The sequence below is a fragment of the Chenopodium quinoa genome, unplaced genomic scaffold (genome assembly GCF_001683475.1).
Source record: "Chenopodium quinoa cultivar QQ74 unplaced genomic scaffold, ASM168347v1, whole genome shotgun sequence".
In the NCBI taxonomy this organism is placed as follows: Eukaryota; Viridiplantae; Streptophyta; class Magnoliopsida; order Caryophyllales; family Amaranthaceae; genus Chenopodium; species Chenopodium quinoa.
The window spans coordinates 5,236,040-5,255,511 of NW_018743574.1; the positions used below are offsets into that span (position 1 = coordinate 5,236,040).

At 34.2% G+C, this 19,472-nt stretch overlaps 3 protein-coding genes across 5 annotated transcripts; all 3 read left to right on the forward strand.

Annotated features, from left to right (window-relative positions):
* The first annotated feature begins 90 nt into the window (after positions 1–90).
* LOC110682263 (mitogen-activated protein kinase kinase kinase 5-like) lies at positions 91–5,938 on the forward strand. The gene is made up of 10 exons (XM_021858558.1): positions 91–707; positions 1,374–2,042; positions 2,128–2,215; positions 2,753–2,815; positions 2,910–3,073; positions 3,420–3,495; positions 4,096–4,155; positions 4,238–4,363; positions 4,704–4,913; positions 5,034–5,938. Exons 1-10 carry the CDS (start codon positions 301–303, stop codon positions 5,133–5,135), a joined length of 1,965 nt encoding a protein of 654 aa, XP_021714250.1. The 5' UTR covers positions 91–300; the 3' UTR covers positions 5,136–5,938.
* A 5,241-nt stretch (positions 5,939–11,179) lies between these two features.
* On the forward strand, positions 11,180–14,897 carry LOC110682265 (peptidyl-prolyl cis-trans isomerase CYP40-like). 2 transcript variants are annotated; one of them, XM_021858560.1, is made up of 9 exons: positions 11,180–11,648; positions 12,634–13,131; positions 13,344–13,431; positions 13,545–13,597; positions 13,815–13,919; positions 14,045–14,120; positions 14,231–14,268; positions 14,378–14,450; positions 14,676–14,897. In XM_021858560.1, the coding sequence occupies exons 1-8, from the start codon at positions 11,475–11,477 to the stop codon at positions 14,429–14,431; spliced, it is 1,086 nt and encodes a 361-aa protein (XP_021714252.1). In that variant the 5' UTR covers positions 11,180–11,474; the 3' UTR covers positions 14,432–14,450; positions 14,676–14,897. The 2 variants fall into 2 exon arrangements, 1 of the variants encoding a protein (XP_021714252.1); XR_002503394.1 differs by having other exon boundaries at positions 11,181–11,648; positions 14,378–14,509.
* Positions 14,898–15,312: 415 nt separating this feature from the next.
* Positions 15,313–19,179, forward strand: LOC110682266 (phosphoglycerate mutase-like protein 4). 2 transcript variants are annotated; one of them, XM_021858561.1, is made up of 7 exons: positions 15,313–15,716; positions 15,868–15,979; positions 16,623–16,673; positions 16,750–16,863; positions 17,443–17,574; positions 18,509–18,584; positions 18,730–19,179. In XM_021858561.1, the coding sequence occupies exons 1-7, from the start codon at positions 15,490–15,492 to the stop codon at positions 18,951–18,953; spliced, it is 936 nt and encodes a 311-aa protein (XP_021714253.1). In that variant the 5' UTR covers positions 15,313–15,489; the 3' UTR covers positions 18,954–19,179. The 2 variants fall into 2 exon arrangements, with proteins under 2 accessions (XP_021714253.1, XP_021714254.1); XM_021858562.1 differs by having other exon boundaries at positions 15,318–15,698.
* The last annotated feature ends 293 nt before the right edge of the window (positions 19,180–19,472 follow it).

Consider the following 19,472-nt stretch of genomic DNA (forward strand, 5'->3'; position numbering starts at 1 on the left):
GAAAACCAGAGATATCTTCCAGGAAGGTAACAGACAAAAGATCGCGAGGAAGGGAGGAGAGAGAAAATTGATTTCACAAAAAAAATCCCCAACCCCCACTTCACAATCTTCCTCTCTTTCCTCCTAATACTCCTCCTTTTTCTCTATTTTTCCTACATTTTTATATATATTATTATTGTAAAAAAAAAAACAGCAATAAATTCATGTTTATAATTTGATGTTAATTTAGTTTTTGTTGTTGTTGTTAATGGTGGGATTGATTTTTGTGTACAATGATAATAAAATTACAAGGGTAATTAAATGAATTTGCCACGCTGGTCATTTTCATCTTCAAATTCATCATCAACTTCGAATTCGAATACTTCAACGACGTCAAATAATCGCCGGTTAACCAGAGCTAAGCAGCTCCGTCATCTCCGTGACTGTGACCTTAGTTATTTGGATTTCTTTTTAGGTGACCGTAACGGTAAAGGTCACGGTCACCGTCACGGTGACGATTTATTGCGCACCGCTTCTTCACCGCCTCCTCAACCGCTTCCTCTCCCGGAGATCATCTCTGGTGAAGATAAATCGGTGTCGAAATCCAAAACAAAATCGAAATCAAAGCCAAAGCGTGGTGATTGTGAGAATTTCCGGCTTCCGTCGCCAACGGAAGTTTCTAGAGAGAAAGAAAGAGGGTTTGACAATAACAATAAGCTCAATGCTTGGTATAATACTATAATCACTACTCTTTACTTTTTATAATAAATAGGTTGTTTTTTAATTGAATTTGATGAATGTTTATTGTTTTTGCCTTTTTTGGTTGTTGAATTGTTGATGGAAATTGGAAAATGGAATGTCTTTTTGCCTTTTTACTGCAATAGGAAGGTATTTCGTTATCATGCTCAGTTTGCATTATAGATAGATACTAGAAATATCTTCAATAGTAATTATTGTGTGTCCTATATAGGGCAACGAAAAAAGTAGACTCGAATGTGAGAATCCAAGCTAGGTTAGTTGGTAAAGTCTTTAGATTGAAACTCGTATATACCAAATAAGGATTGTGCATAAGATGAATGGAAGTAAGAAACATTTAATAATTGTAACAATATAACACTACGAACTTTTGTAAGTTGGTTTATGATAAAAAAAATTTGAATTGTAAACACTTGATGTTTATTTAGGCCAAAGTATGACTAACTTGGTTTAATGTGTTTTTTTTTTTGGGTTGGATTAATGTTAATGTATCTTAATTTTTATGAAAATAAGTAACATAGCTCATTTTATCAAATCTAGAGATGTCAATTCTTCTAGCAAAAAGTTTAAGATTAGCTTATTGTGATAGCATAGGTGTGTCTGACTTGCTGTTGCTTTGGCATTTCATTTTCAAACAGTAAGGTAGCATCGCAAATTGATCAGAGGGGAGTTGCTGTTGATGCTCAAAAAAGGGTTAGTGCTCGGCAAGGAGTTAATGTGCAAACTTTAGCTGATCCTCAAAGTAGTAGTGTGCACCGTACAGAAACCTGGCCATTATGGAATGTCCCCCAAAAGATACAGAGTCCACATCGACCTCAAGAGAACTATAGCATAGACATCAACTTTCAGAGTGCTCCTCCAAGTTCAAGTTCTAGTCCCATGTATAGCCCACAAAGGATGCTTAATGGAGATCCATTTTTCATGTATCCAATGGAACCCGCACGTTGGTCTGAACCAGCCATGCCAACTGGTTTCCCATATGGTGGTCTACCAGAGAGCACTATGGCTAGTCGTGACAGTCCTTCATTTAGAAGTCCATTACTAAGGAGCCCCAGACCACCCCGAAACAGCATCAGTGGACCACCATCACCCCTGCACCCCAGACTATCTGTTGAAATATCTTCCCCTCATCATGATTTTAATGTCCATCCATTACCTCTTCCTCCCACACCTTCATCCTCAATGCTGGCGTCTCCTGTTCCTCAAGTCAGTTCAAGACCAGAAGTCTTGCCCATGAAAAGTCAATGGATAAAAGGGAAACTTATAGGACGGGGCACATTTGGAAGTGTGTACGCTGCAACAAACCGGTATGTAGTTGTGCTCATCTTGGTCCATCAGTCATTGGTTTCCATTGATTCTGCCTATTTAAATTTTTCTTTTTTGAATGTCCAGGGAAACAGGAGCCTTGTGTGCCATGAAAGAAGTAGACTTAATTCCTGATGATCAGAGGTCTGCTGAGTGCATGAGGCAACTTGAGCAGGTAGTTCTTTGAAATTTTTTCCAAGGCAATAATAACTACTTTGTATATCAATGTCTTAAATAGGGAATTTGTTTCAAATATAATTTTTTTAACCTCTTTTTTTTTTTTTTTTTTCTTTTCCATAGTAATTTCTTTAAACTTTCCAAAGCTTAACTTCTGGCATTACAATTCCCTGTCAACATTCATGAATGTTTCCCTGCTCCTGCAATAGTGTCTTAATTGTCCTTGAAACAGTTAAAAATAAATGAATTAATAAAATACCTATGTTGCGGATTCTTTTTCTGATTTTACATACTTTGTATATTATATATCTTCAAGTTTGGCATTTAGTGTGTGTTTTACCAGATCTAGGTGGGTTAAGCTAAGCTGAGCAAGTGTATGATTTACGTGATTACTGATTAGGGTAGTTATGTTCTATCCGCCCCCTGTCTTCTGAGCTATGAAGCATGTTCATTGTGGGCAATTTGTTTTGATGTATTTGTTGAATTTATTTTGTAATGTTCCATAATTTTGTGCTAATTCTATTTCTTGATACAGGAGATTGAGGTCCTGAGCCATCTAAAGCATCCAAATATTGTGCAGTACTATGGTAGTGAGATTGTAAGTGTATCCAACCATGAATAATTCTCTGTTATATCTATGTGATTCCAATAATCAACACTTCATTTACTTGTGAATTTGATGAGAAATGCAGGTGGATGACAAGTTTTACATATATTTGGAGTATGTTTATCCTGGTTCTATCAATAAATACATTCGTGAGCATTGTGGGGCTATCACAGAAGCAGTTGTTCGGAATTTCACTCGTCATATAGTATCTGGATTGGCTTACTTGCACAGCAGGAAGACAATTCACAGGTAACACTGAAATTAATCTGGAGGCATTACGATATGGATGATTTTATAGTTTATCTTTTTTGTTAGATCACCTAAACATCATTATATCTATATGTATACGAACTCTCTGCCAATCATGTTAATATATACTCCTCAGTTATGAGTTGCTGATAGTACATAGCAATTTGTACTTTCGGGATGGTATAGGGAAAGTTGCCTTTTTTTTCATTTTTTTTTTAATGAAAGGGTGTAATTAGGGGGGGTTGAAAGTGCTGTGGCTTTTATCCATCTATTAATTTCCAGAGTCCATCTTTCTCTTTTTTGTTTTTTCAAAAGCTAAAATTCTCTACTTATTTATAATGTTTAGGGACATCAAAGGGGCAAACTTACTTGTTGATTCATCTGGAGTTGTCAAGCTTGCAGACTTTGGGATGGCAAAACCTGTGAGTTTCAGATTTTGTAAATTTACATTTGCATGTTGATCCTTCATTGATACATACTTTTGTGGAGAGTGATGGAGTAGGGTGTAAAAAAATCCATTTTTATGGATGTTTTAAGGCAATGTTGGGCATGATGTCATATTGTAATGCGTCTAATTTTATTGTTAATAGATATGCAGCAGCTTAGCACTGGATGTTTGTTAGGAACTAGGTAACTTAGTGTTCATCCTTTTGTCTATGTCCAAAGGAGGATGGAGGATGATAGCTTCCATGGGTCTTCTCATCTAGTACCTATGATTACTGTGTTATCATCACTTTTGATCTAAAGGAACCAATAACTTGTGAACCGTTTGATATAAGCCACCAATTAATGTATGAGTCAGCTGGTAATCTCCAGCTACATGCTTTTCTGTTTTTGGGAAATTATCTTGCTATGGTGACTCTAGTTGACTTTTGTGGTGATGACCATAAGTTTCAGTGTTTTCCTGTCAACTTCGCATTATCAAAATCATGACTTTTAAGATGCACTGCTAACTAAATTAGGGCCAATCTTAGATGCACTGCTTATACTGCATTCTAATTTGAGTTATATTTCCTTGTCAGCTTAGTGAACAGTCAGCTATTCTTTCGCTAAAGGGGAGTCCGTACTGGATGGCTCCAGAGGTATGTTTTCCTTTGTTGAGGTAAACTTTTAAGAATTATCCTTAAATTGGCTGTTGTTAACGTGCATTTTTTTTCCCTACAGCTCATGCAATCTGTGATACAGAACGAAAATAGTTCTGATTTGGCTTTTGCCGTTGACATATGGAGTTTGGGGTGCACTATCATTGAGATGCTCACTGGCAAGCCCCCATGGAGTGAATTTGAAGGGGTAGGTTTAATGATTAAAATTTTCTCACCTTTTTTATTGTATTCATTATTTCTGATTAAGGTGCGGTTTAGGTGCCTCTCTTGCTAAGATATTAATATCCTTTGCTGAAGCTAATTACTGATGTGGGTGAGACAGTGTTACATTATTAAAGTTAGAAATAATGGAGGTAAGCAGCCTAGGGTTTTTTTATTTTTACTTCAATGGGCTCAATATGGGAAATTGTAGCAAGTATATTAATATCAATGGATTGTCACGAGATCATACTATGGGTTGAGATGCGAACATGAAGATGTACATGTACTCTACATCTATTTACAAGTTTCTTTATCTTTTGCTGTAGGCTGCCGCAATGTTCAAGGTCTTGAAAGAATCCCCACCCATTCCTGAAACATTGTCACCTGAAGGAAAGGATTTTTTACACTGTTGCTTTCAGCGAGACCCCGCAGACAGACCACCTGCTATCAAGTTGTTGGACCATCTATTCTTGAGAACCTCTCAGCAAATGGATCTTCCTTCTTCCCGCGTAGCACCAGATCTTATGATTAAAATGGTAAGTTCCAAATCCAATTCCAATCTCATTCTTCTTATCCATCCATATACTCTGTTTCTCTTTTGGGTTAATTAGTTCAAAATAAACTTGGATTTTGATTCATGTACTTCTAAAAATCAGGATAAAGTAGCTCATAGTTCAAGAGAAACATATGGTTCCAATCTTGAAAAAGTTTTGTTGTCCCCTAGAAGATGGGCAACTAATGGAAGAGGCTACATCTAGTGAGGGTTTCCTTCTGCATTGGCTTGTCTTATATCTATTATTAATGCATTGCAAGCTCATAAAATCAAAGAAAACTGCCTGCATGGCGAATCGTTTCAACTGCACCATACTCTGACTGTGGTTATTCGTGCTCTCTAGTGAGAGTGGCCAAGTATCTCATCATGCCTCATGAGACTTCTGACGTGATTGGGGACTTTTTTCATTGCTTACAATCTATTCTTGAGCTAGTTACAATCCCATCTCCACTGCAATTGGTTGAAATTTCCAGTTTATGCAATTGTCTTAAAAGTATGATGTTGGGTGCTCTTATAATGCTCTCTGTTTCAAACTATGGAAATGAAGATTTGGTTGGAGTATTGAAGGCATATCAAATGCGAACTCTGTGCATGATAGTTTGTGCTTGCTTTTCACTTATGCAGAGCTGTATAGCTGCTCTTCGCAATGTACTTGACCGCTGTATTCTGAGACTAGGATTCAAATCTGTTAAAGTGTATACAAGAAGCTGTCAAGGTTCAGTGCAAGTTTGCAGGTTGCTACTTAAGATGCTATCTTCATGACTCCATAGCAACATTCTCTGAATGTGATCATGACGACTCAGTAGTCTGTACATAGAGATTTTCCACCATTTCTTCCATTTGTTGTAAAGGTTAGAGTTGATTATAATTTATAAATTCTTATGCATATGATTTTTTGTATATTACCTGCGTAGCTTCTAGGAGTTGGAAAATCATAGTTAGAATTTGATACAAACTGTATTGTGATTCTGATATTCTTTACAGAAGAATCCTGATATTTATCATTTAGACTATAGCATAATAATACACAGCTATCTATTTGAATTTGTAAATCAATGCGGTTAAAAATGATTCCTCATGACTTGTTTGGTTGTTGGTATAACCGTATAAATGGTTAAGTTTGTAAAGAAAATGTCATGCCAATGTCCATGGTAATGTACTAATGTGTGGTAAGGAAGATCTATGAACAAAGAGATGTTACGAGGTGGAATTTTATTGACATGATGATAAACAAAGGTATTCTTGTACTATTACTCGTACATGCAAACCTATAACCATTCCCACATTTGATGAGCGCTCACCAAATACGTGGTAAATAAAATTGCGATGCCGTGTTTAAACAATTTTGAGTCATAAACTCATAATGTGAAAGGATTAATAATATTTGAAGTCAAAGTCAACAAATAATGTGCTACCTTCCGTTTAATATTATTTGCAAACGATTTGACATAAAATAAAGAGGAAAAATGTTTAATCGTTGCAAATAATATGAAATGGAGGTGATATTAAAGTGATAACGACTTAACCATATTCAGATTAATCAACCATTTCCCAAAAAAACAAGCATTGGAGGCTACAAGTCTACAACTCCACTTTCAAACTGTTGAAGTCAAAGCAGAGTCAATGGTTCCTGAATTTGATAAAATCACTTCATCAGCTCCCACTAAGAAAATTAAAAGTTCCCCTTCAAAAAAAAAAAAAAAAAAAAAAAAAAGAAAGAAAAAGAAAATTAAAAGTTGGAAAAAGGTAGGAATGTGCTAGAAAAGGAAAGGCACTTTGGCCATCGGTTTGTTGCATGTCCTTGTCAAATTCTAACAATAGCAAAATTTTACACAGTAAGAACTTGTGGTGTTTAAAGTAGATACGGAGTATATTGAAGTATTAGTGGATTTTCTACTAGTCTAGTTAGTTAAAATTTTAAGGCCGATATTCAAAATGCGAGAACGAATTTCGTGTACATGTGAAATCATCAATCCTAACAAAGTAAAGTAGATTTAAAACTCACTTACAAAGAAATATTGTACCCTACAATAAAATAGGTCATTTATATTTTATTGAAAATTTTAATCCTATCGGACTTACCATAACCTTACCCATCCGGCCATCCCTCCTATCGCCAACCATCGTTACATGTTACATGTATCGTCCTATCATTTATTATCACATGCCAAATGGACTACTTGTATATAGGAGTTACGTACTTACGTCCCACAAGAATAATTGTCCTAGTTACTAACTAGTTAGTCAACACACAACACAAGGGTGGTATAAATATAGAACCCACGTGAATCCACAAAGAAATCACCCATTCATAACCACTAGTTTCAATTCCTTTTCAAAACAAGGTAAGATTGTGTAATAACTCTAATTTACACCAAGTTTTGAGAGAGAAAAAGATGGAAGCACCCACAAATCAACAAGTTGAACTTTCAACCAAGGATTATCTAAGCACTGATGATCCTGAAGAGAAAGTTGTCGATCAATGGTAATTTCATTATTTACTTATTTATTTTTTAAAAATTTTGTTAATAAAATTTAAAGATTTGATTTTTATGATTTTAACTTTGTTTTTGTTTTTATATTGTGGGGAATATACAGTTGTTCTTGCTTCTACGATTGTTTTCAAGGCCTGCTGGACTTCCTGTGCTGCGATTCTGATTTTTGTTGTTAATTTTTCATAGTTCAATGTAAGAATTTTTTTTTATTATAAATAAATTATTATTGTTATTAGTCGAAAAAATGGAGATTATTGAGTATTAACTTGTGTAATTGACCCATTGTTGAAACAATTTTTAATAATCTACTATGGAGTATTAGTAGTCTAGTTTTCATAATTTCTCGAATTAATTTAGAATTATCAAGTGATTAAATTATAATTTACTCGTCTAATGTTTGTTGAGTCCTTGGAAAAAATTTATTGATTGGTTATGGTGTATTTATTATTTATGAATTTTTGGACAAAGAAATTAATGTATTTTAATTCGGAGTATATTAAAGAATTTGGTTTGGAAAGTAGAGGATGAAAATCATAAAGTTACATTATTATTTTACGTCAAAGGGTTAGGTCAACGAAACAAAATCTCGTAATTTAAGGGTGTGATTGGACTGATAATGACTTGATATGGTACTCCGTATTTTTTTTTTTTTTGGAAAACACTTGATATGGTATTTAACAAACTAGGAGATACTTGGTGTGACAATTTGATTGCTTACCTTAATAAAATACTCGTAACTTGTATTTGGGCTTGAGGTTTCAAAATCACAAGCACCCCCGAGTCCAAAAATATACGATTCAGATTTCAACTTACGTGAACGCAGTAATTTAGTACTATGATTGAACTTTAAAACTTAATTCGATTTGATCTGACCTCATCATACCCGATCAGAACACCCGAATTGATAATTTGATATCTCTATTCTCTAATTTGGGTTTTGGGCTCAGGTAATGCGTCGGGTCATTTCATGGGGTTGACATTAAAATCTTACGTTTTAATTTATGACTTGTTTTTTTAATTAAATTTATTATACGTAACTTTCTCAAAAATAAAATTTGTTATTCATATTGGCATTCGCTACATATTAATATTTTAAATTAAAAATATATCATACAGGAGTGGTTAAAAATTAGGTTTAACAATTAAAGGTTGCATGTTTTGACTATCATGTACTTGTATAACTTTTTTGTACGTATTATAAATTGATGAAATCTGACATGTAATGAAAACGTATGGATGAGAGTGCCATATGAGTATATGACACATATATTTTGTTTGAAATGCCTTTTAATACACTTATTGTAGTATTGATAATACGTTTGATATCATTGTTATCTCCATACACCTAAGCTAATCAACTTTTCCTCAAAAAAATAAAATAAAATGCAGGGACAGAGAATAGTGGGAGGATGTATGAGACATGTAATTGATGAGTACGTATAAGACTTTAAGCTTTCAATATACATCTAATCATTCCTTTGTTCTCTCTCTTTTTGACATGAATTTTAGAGTGGCAATTCCTTGTATAAAGTCTTTTCGAATTGACATAACCTTATGAACGAAAGGCTAAAATCATGTTCTCTTCAGCTTAAATTTAGTTTAGTTTACTTCAGTATATTTTAGTTAAGTTACTAACTTCCTTCTCTCATAGACAGCTTATTAGTTCAATTCAGCTCCAATTAATTTAGCTCTAATAAGTTCAGTTAAGAAAATCAGAACAGGCCCTAAATAATCTCGATATCGCTAAAGGTTGGACCAAGCCTATAACTTATCATAAATTTCACTTATTAAGTTATTTAAGTATTTGAAATGTGTCCTGGTGTGATTTTGTGAAGCTTTCACTATTTCTTTATTTAAGAAATTAGATGTAAGGAGTATGTATTGTCTTCGTTTTTGAAAATTTTAAGCATTCTACCTTTTCATGTTTGATAATATAAAAATTGGATAATCGTGTTTGTAAAAAGTTAACATTCCAAAAATACAAGATATTACTTATTTAAAAACATATTTGCTTTACGTATAAATTACAAATACTAGTCAAGTAAGTCAACGTTTAAAGTAAAGATTATGACCACTAGTAAAACAAAACATGTACTACGTAAATGCATTGTGAAACAGAGGTATTGTATGCGAAGTACTTATTGAAATACTTGTCAATGAATGCCACGTTTGTCTTTGTGAGCCTTACTGAAAGGTTAAGCCATTAGCTCATTAGTGAAAGTGGTCTTATTAGGATAATAGGATCAAATGCTATCTTTTATCACAATGCAAAAAGTATTTGCTGTTAATTTGATATCATCAATTGAAGACAATTAATGGGCATTGGCCAATGAAGATGCTCCAAAAAATCTATAAAATTCACAGGCTAGGTCCAATGTGTAGTCAATTTGATCTGACTACATCAACAAAATCAACATGCACACATTTCATTTATAATTTTGTTATGAGTACCTCAAAAAGTCATAAAGGTATAGTGACTATAGTGATACCATCAGTGGCGGATCCAGGATTTCCGAGATAGTGTGTCACCATCAATTATTGATCATTTGTGAAAGTACAATTTTTTTTTCCATGTCTTGTTCATAATTAATTTCAATCCAAAACTTATATATATACATACATATATATGTATATATACATATACCAAATTGATTTCAATCCAAAAATAGGACACAAAAATTCATATCACAACCAAATACAGTACTTAAGAATTCAATTTTACAAGTCGAAAATACTACAAATAACATGTTATAAACCAATGGTACAATAAAATTATTATATTGAATTAAAATTAACTTTATGATTTTTTAGTTAATTGATAAGCTTTATGGGGAAATATTAAAATTGGTTGTACATAAGATATAAAAAGGGGAAAAAAATTATACAAAAAAAAGTGAGATAACTTAAAAGACCAGTTATTAAATATAACTGGTCTCTTTAATGAAAAAGAAAGTAACGCAAAAAAATTGTGAAATGCAGCAGCATCAAAGAGACCTCTTATATAAATAACAGGTCTCTTTAATATAAAAAAAACACACAAAGTCTTTTGTAGCAATAGCAGCATCAAAGAGATCTTCTATCTTAATAAGTGGTCTCTTTGATATTGTTTGTTGTTACCACTAGCAGCATCAACGAGACCCCCTATCTATAATAAGGGGTCTCTTTGATATTTTATTTTTTAAAAAAAATACTGTGTCACCGGACCCACTATGACTAAAGGTGGGTCCGCCCCTGGATACCATATAAGTAGGACTATTAACTTATTAAACCGTGACAAAACCTGATTATGATACGGTGTAACATATGCAGATTACTAATTTAAGCAATATCTTCTTGATGTAATACTCTGTATTTTCTTAGGGCCTACAAAAACTCTTTAAATCAATGAAATCTTGATACAAGTACAGTACCCTTCTTGTATAGCTTCTCACTATAACCACTACTCCATATTACTACGTATTTCCTGCATAAAACTTGCATGATTTCAGCTAATTATGTTGTGTTATTAGAGTACAAGGGTACAATCGAAGTGTCAGCAATTCAGTCCTAAATTACCGAACCCAAAAAATAAAAAAGAAAAGGACACCCTTTACAAAAGAGAAAAGAAAAAGGAAAAGTTATTGAGTTTTTTTTTTTTTTTTTTTTTTTTTTTTAAAAAGAAAGAGTAAATGATCCGACTGTATCTCTTCTATCCTCGAAATTCAGTGGAAGTTACAGGGTCCCGCACCATGAAATCGACGGTAGAGAGAGCACGGTAGTTTTAGTGGGGACCACACGATCTGAAGTAAACAGAATTCTTTTTATAATTTTCTGATTTGAAAAGATCATCATTTAACAATGAGTCAATGAAGACAACAAAAAAAGCCCTTCCAATTTATATCCAAAATTAATAAGAGCAGTGCAGCTTTAAATACGAGTATTTTTGTTTTTTTGTTTTTTTTTTTTTTTTTAAATAAATAAGATTTTCATAGTTTATTTAACCTTAAAAAATCTCAGTTTCTAGGGTTTTAGGAAGCAAAAATTATTTGCAGAGAAAAAAAAAATCAAGAATGGAGGGAAGACCAAAATGTTTCTTGGATATTAGTATTGGAGGAGAACTTGAAGGAAGGATTGTTGTGGAGTTGTACAATAATGTAGTTCCTAAAACTGCTGAAAATTTTAGGGCTCTTTGTACTGGTGAATTGGGTATTTCCCCTATTTCTGGCCGTCCTCTTCACTTCAAGGTTTAATTTTTATGATTTTAAATTTTTTTTTTCTGGTGGAATGTATGATGTGGGTTTATGTGTTTTGTGCAAAGATTGCATTTGTTTGTCTTTAAAGTCTCAATTTCATTTGATATTTTGTTTTGTTTTGTGGATTATATTTGTTGTTTGATTGGATTTTCAGTATGGGTTTTGGTTTTTATGTGTGTAATGTAAAGATTGAATCTTGGTTTTGAGTTTGTTTATGTGTCAATTACATTTGATTTGTTGAATGTTATGTTTTGGATTTTGGGTTTCTGATAGTTTAATTTGTTGCGTTTTTGTTCTGGGGTATTGAATTTAATTTAAAGATTGCATCTTGGTTGCATAAACTGTCTGATCACTTCATTAACATACATATTGTATCTCATATTAATTTTAATAGCTTAGCAGTCTCTTGAATTGAAGGGTGCAATCCCTTATTATTCAATTTTGATTTTCGGCTTACAGGTTCATTGGAAGAATTGAAATTGAATGTTTATGAGTTGAGCTTATTGTTGAAACTTTTTATTATTGAGGATAAGAAGTAATTGTTGAATTCAACATTCACAACAGTACCAATGTCTACATTTTAATGAATTTTAGTACTCTGTATCTACTAGTAAAGTAGCAATTGTGTTTGATTAACCTGATTTTGTTATTGTAATGAGCTTTGACTAAACCTGAATGCTGTTTGCTAACTTATCAATTTGCTAGTAACTTCACTTCTTTGGAATTGAATAAAATATAAGGCAGAGCTTTTGCATTACCATCACAAGATTTTGCAATGCGAAATGTGGCTGTTTTAAGCAATAGTTGTTGTGGAACTGAAAGTGAAGATGAAAGTTATCAGTGTAGTAGCATCAGAAATATATGTGTCCCCTTGAAGGCGTGCGGGCCATGTGGGTGTTTTATGAGTTATGTTTTTTTTTTTAAAACAATACTAGTATATCCTTATTCTAATGGTTCAAATTTGAAAAACTGGCAGGGTATACCTTTCCATCGTATTGTGAAAGGAGCACTTATTCAAGGTGGAGACATATCTGGGGGCGAGAGTGGTGGAGAGTCCATCTATGGTTCAACGTTTGAAGATGAAAATTTTGAGCTGAGGCATGAAAGGAAAGGAATGCTGTCCATGGTTAACGTTGGGCCTAATACAAATGGATCTCAATTCTTTATTACTACTACTCAAACTCATCAGTATAACGGTAAGCATGTTGTGTTTGGAAGAGTGATCAAAGGTTTGGGTGTTATACGTTCAATCGAGCATGTTGATGTTGATCCTGATAATGGGCCGTTGCTTGATATTGTCATCGAGGATTGTGGAGAGATTCCCGAGGGGGAAGATTATGGCATTATCAACTTTTTCAAAGATGGGGACACTTACCCTGACTGGCCATCTGACCTTGATTCCAAATCAGATGATTTCACTTGGTGGGTTACTGCAGCAGATTGCATCAAGGTTTTTGGCAATGAGAGGTTTAAGGTATTTGACAAAAATATATTACTGGGACCAAAATTGGTCCTGTAATTATTTGCACATTGATAGGCAAATAATAATTTTGTCCAAGAAATGGGATCATTAAACTTGAAATACACTGAAATTCTTGCTGAGTTATGCAGAGGGTGTATCAAATTGCAATTTGCATATCATTGATAGGTATCCTAAAGAATAATCAAATGTTTTTGCACATGCAGAAGCAAGACTATAAGATGGCTATTCGAAAATATCTAAAAGCTATGCGGTATTTGGATATGTGCTGGGACATGGAATCGTTAGATGGAGGTGATCTTTTTGTTTGTCAACATCATTATGTCAATACTCTATTCTTCTAGAGTTCTTTGACCTGTGCTGATCTAATGTTTTTTTTTTTTTTTTTTTTTTTTTTCTGTACACAGAAAAGAGTTTATCTTTGAGGAAAATGAGATCTCAGTTATACACTAATACTGCGGTAAGATTCTTAATCAGTTTTCCTAATTGATGTGGGTGCAATTCGGCTGAACGCTATGGGGCTTTGAAGAATAAGTATTACTAATACCTTTCTGAAATGCTTCGTTTTCGGTTTCTTAAACACTACATCGGTGCTAAATATTTATAGGTTCATCAATTAGTTGATTATGAGATGGTTTTCAAGCTTTAACATGTTCCTGTCTGTTACTCTTGCTTAGGCCTGTAAGTTGAAGATGGAAGATATAGAAGGAGCCTTGTGGGATACTGACTTTGCACTTCGCGACGAAGAAGAAAATGTGAAGGCTCACTTCCGAAGGGGTCAGGTCAGTGATTTTTATTTCTTTTTTGTTTGGTTACCAGCATATACCCTTCTTGTCCACATGAACCACAAGCATCATTCCGAATCATGCACATGAAATATTACAATTTAATACCATTTCGAATGCAGGCATTTATTGCTCTTGGTGACATAGATTCAGCAGCTGAATGCTACGAGAAGGCTTTGGAACTTGAACCGAATGATGGTTAGTTTCGTCATTCATGTATCATTCAGTAATTCCAATATATCATCTATTAATTTTATATTTTGGATGCTTGAAATGGTAAACGCCTCTTAACTTTAAATTGTTTGTAGGTGGCATAAAGAGAGAACTTACTGCCACGAAAAAGAAGGTAATCTAAACTTTCCAAAACATGCATTCTGTTAGGTCAGACCAAGAGTAGTGTAAAACGGCCTATACTGTTAGCTCGAGCTAACCTTTTGATCTGTATGTGCTTTCAGATTGCTGATCGACACAGTAAAGAGAAGAAAACCTACACTAGAATGTTCATGTGAAATTCAGGGATGCTGAGTGGTATGTGAGAAGTTTAAGTAGCCCACCTTGCTTTCTTTTGCTCCAGGACTAGTAGAATGGTAAATCCGAGCCCTGATGTATAATATATGGAGTACTATATTGTCTATATATCATGTTCTTGCCTGCAAGATTTTGATGATGGTCTTGGAAAACTAAATTGCTTAATTCAAATCCTTAAAGTGATCAATCTGTCATCCAACTGATATCGTTTGTGTTACATTTCAGGTTTTCATGAAGGGAAGATTTTTCACTTGATTGGATGAGCATAGATGATGGGCTTGATATCTTAAATTTTGTATAGGTGGTAAAATAGGAAAAATTTGCAAAGTTTAGAATATATGTACCAACTTTTGATGTACATTTTAGCAACCTAAACCATCTGAAATGGAACTATCTTCCCTTTATAGTTATGATTTGCTCAATTCATTTACATGTTTTATTCTCCTTACATTCCTGTTTTATCCTTAACTTTTTTTTTTAATTATCACATTGTCTGCAACATTATTCTAATTATTTCTGTAATTCATGATAGTATGTACTCCATACTTGATTTTCAATTGATTAATCTGCCAGAGTATAAAAGTCACAGTTGTTGTAAATGTTGCACTTAAGCATGCGGCATGCCTCTTTCATTTCGTATACTCTGTACCAAACGCTATTTGGAGTACTTTGTATCAACAGGTTAAGGGACTGGTTAGATACGACATGAAAATTGTTTAATTTGCGCCAAGCCCATCACAAAGTCACAAGTCTTCGGTGACTCTGAGCACATATGGTCATAAGGAGTAATAAGGTAGTCAGTGACATAGTACAACACACAGACCAGAATACATGAGCCTATTCACAAGCTCAGCACATGCATTTGAGTTTTGCTTGAACGACCGTGCCCGATTCTTTTTTTTTTTGGTGTTTAGAGTGATGAGAATCGACATTAAAATCACCTGGAATCGGAAGGGGAGCTCTAACCACTAGAGTTATCCGTGCCCAACTCTAATACAGTATATGTGGAAGTTTATGGAAACGAAAATGATGGTTTAGTATGTGGTTGCTTAGTTTAACTCCCTCAGTCCCTCTCCCTCCTGTTGAATATTCCTGTTTTCCCTCTATCAAATTCTTAACCACAAAATCAAATACGAATATTTCTCAATTATTTTTTAAGCAAAACCCCTTTCAATCTATATTCTTCAGCAGCATTGACGTTAACAACAATAATCTCCGCAAAATCACAAGCTGCAGTCGTATCACAATGTCCGAATCTCATTCCAGGTTTCTCACTTTTTTGCTTTACGTTTTTCTGATTGTTGTTGATTTGTTTGAGTTTGTTAATTCGATTGCAAAATTTGAATGACTTCTTCTTAATTTATTCGTCGGATACTCCGAAATTTTTGATGGATTGTTGTTTGTGATAATCAATTAGGGTTTCAGTTTCAGTGGAAAGTGATGGAATTGGGTCAATTGATCCTAGTTGTACGGAGATCATCGTGGTTCGTCATGGCGAAACTGATTGGAATGCTATTGGCAAAATGCAGGTTGATTTTTATCTATTTCTTCATTATTTTTCTTTTCTGTGTTTGGATAGAAAACGTTGAAGCAATAGTAGGCTTGTGTTTTTACTTTACCATCTTTTGAGGAAGTTGCAAGGTTATTTATTGAAAAAGGAATTGATTGATTACTCTTGCTCGCCTTTGTATCCCGTCAATTCTTTTTATCCAGCTACATTGCTGTAATTTTCATTATATATGCTGATGTTATTCTCTGCAATAACAAATGAATACATTAATTTCAAATTAGATTATGTATATGGGTTGAGCTAGACAGCTAGTGATCGTGTAAATGGACTAGAAATTGGATAAATTCGTTAAAGAACAGGTTATGGTAGTAGAATTTTAGGAAAGCGTTGTTGGAATAGGACTAACATTCTATGCAAATCAGAGATAAGAAACACTATTGTATATAACTCGTATTTGATTCAAGTGTCATGCCAACAGAATTTAGTGAGATAAAGAAAAAAGGTACCTGTCTTATGGTGTGATGCAGACTTGTTCACTTTTACCCAACGAGACTTAGATAGTTAGATTCAAGCAGTACTTTTGTACTACGAACTATTTGCTAAGTTTATGCGGTACATGACTGTTTCTATGTCTATTTTCTCTTTCATTCCTCTTTCATCAGGGTCAGTTGGATGTTGAATTGAATGAGATTGGGAGGCAGCAAGCGGTTGCAGTAAGTTGAGGATGATATTGTCTGGTTGTGTACCTTGCTTTGCCAAAGTGCCTCGCCTAATCCTGATTTCTGTTAGGTTGCTGAGAGACTATCAAGGGAGCCTAATATATCTGCTATATATTCGTCTGATCTGAAGAGGGCTCTTGAGACTGCAGAGGCAATAGCATCAAGATGTGGTGGTGGACTTGAGGTCAGTTACTTTGCTAAAGATACTTCAAACTACTATTAATGTAGAATATTTACGGTGCACTGGGCATGGTTTTTATCAGTGCAAATTCAAAGATGTAGGATTTCTTTATTATTAACTGCTACCAAGTTTAATTCACAACTGATTATAAGTTCAGATAAGGTTTTCAGCTGAAGAGGAGGAAACGCATTGTAGAAGTGTTTGCTTTTATATATTTTGATACAGTGATCCTGGCTATATTTAAGAAAACTTTTGTAATTATTAGATGTGTGAATTTTTTTGGTAAGTATTGGAAGAAAATAACCATGCAAATTTCTTAAGAATCTACGGTTAATCTACTTTAAACCTTCTTAGTTCTATCTTACATGTAGATGTTGAGGCTCTTTGGAAAAGTTTTTCTTAGAAAGGCTGTATACATACAGATCTTTATGGACTCTAAACTTTAGTGAACCTTCTCTGAGCTTCACTACTTGTATATATTTAGGTGTCTGTCATTCTGTAGATTCATCTTTGAACATGAAGGGTATAATGTAATTTAATGCTTCATCTTTTTATTTAATTTTGGCGATGTATGAATTACAGGTTATTAGAGACAAAGACCTGCGGGAAAGGCATTTAGGAGATCTGCAAGGACATGTTTATCAAGACTTAGCGAAGCTTAGCACTAAAGCTTATGAAGCATTTAAGTCTCATAGATCTGATCAAGAAATTCCGGTGAGTACGGACTCTATGCTTGTTAGATGTTTTAGTGCACTCTATTATGACTACCATGATCAATTGCTTTGTGTTGCATGCAATACCTCATTTGCTTCTACTTTTTGACGCTTTGGAGGTCCACTCGATATAGAACACCATATTTAGAATGCAAAAGTGCTCAATCTCCTTTTTGCATTTTAGAAGCTTAGTACCCTAACACAAGGAATATAAATTGAATCTTATAGTTAAGTATGTTGCACGATGTTGTCAATTTTGAGATCAGGGCTTAGTTGAGTGGGATACTTGATATTAGATTGTGTCATTGGATTGCAGAATGTTGGTTAAAGAAAACACATCTTCATCTCTATTATGTCCTTGTAGTTGAGAAAACACATCTTCATCTCTATTATGTCCTTGTAGTTGAGAAAACACATTCACTTCTTGTACAACTATGTCATTTGATTCATACTGACAAATCACTCACTGGCAAGTGAATTCCGAATTTCACCCATCATATAACCAGATTTGGATGGCATTCATCCAGATCAGGAATGAGAGTGAATAAGTTGAATAAGGCCCCTTCCCTCATTCTAATTGCCTTGTCACTCAGTTGGCAAATGAAATGCTACTGATTTAAATATAGTAGGATTGTACTAGTATGGCCTCTCTTGCTTCTTTCACCATTTTCATGTGATTGATATTGATACGAATGTACGTGGCCCCACAATCTGGACTGGCATTTGATGGAATCTCGTAAGAGTCTATACTGTTGCATAGCAACAGACATATTAGTACAAAATGCTGCTTGTGAAATTGCTTGCCTCATATATCTCATAATTTTCAAAGTTTTACAGCGGCATGCTTCATGGAGTGTCAGCCAAAACTTTGAATTTATAGCTCTATTGAAATACGAACTAAAGATTATATGATTGTTCAACATCACTGAGTGCAGGGTGGTGGTGAAAGTCGTGATCAGCTTTATAATCGTTGTACGTCTTTGGTTCAGAAAATTGGTGAAAACCATAGAGGTCATCTACTCTTGCCTCTTTCCATTATTTATACATTCATTGGCTACATATTACATAAATTAGTTTGCAGGAAGCTGTTTTCAGTTGCATCTTCTGAAATTCAGACAATTGATGTTGCATTTGCTCTGGTTGCATGTCATTGCAGGGCAACGAGTAATTGTAGTCAGTCATGGGGGTGCCATAAGATCACTGTTTAACCGGGCTGCAGCCAAAGGACAACATCCAGGGAAAATATCTAATACATCAGTTGGCATAATTCAGCTGTATGATGGGGATTTGTGGTCCATCAAATCATGGAATGATGCCAGTCACCTCAAGCAAACAGAATTTCTCGAATCAGCTTTTGGTGGGGATGCTTCTTCAGGCTAGCCAATATTTGTGCTCTGATTTAGACATGATGTAGTGCAAGATTTGCGTATTAATTTTCACATCATTTGCTTACGACATGTAGTTTTTTACCCTGGCCATTTGTGTAACCAAGTATTCTAACCGGGAAATTTGAATTAGGCCTGCTAAAGAGACAATGCAGCTATATTGTATGTGCTCTGAGTTGGAGACCGTGAACTGTATATTGCTGTAAAAACCCTCTTTGATAGCTGATTGTTAATTTTACAGTATCTTAGTGACTCTGTATACCCTGTTAAATACGGAGTACTTTTATTATAAACTGTTCTTATATACTTGTATACATAAATAAATAAATAAAAAATGTATTTCTGATGTTGAAATTATATGGAATTTTCGAAGAAGGTCCATATTGAGTGGAATTCACGAGAGAAATCAACATCAGAGAGACAGGACAAAGCAAAACAGAATAAAAGAGAAATATGTTCGTCCACATTCATAGTTTTATACTAGTAAGTACTCCGTACTACGTATTATAATAAA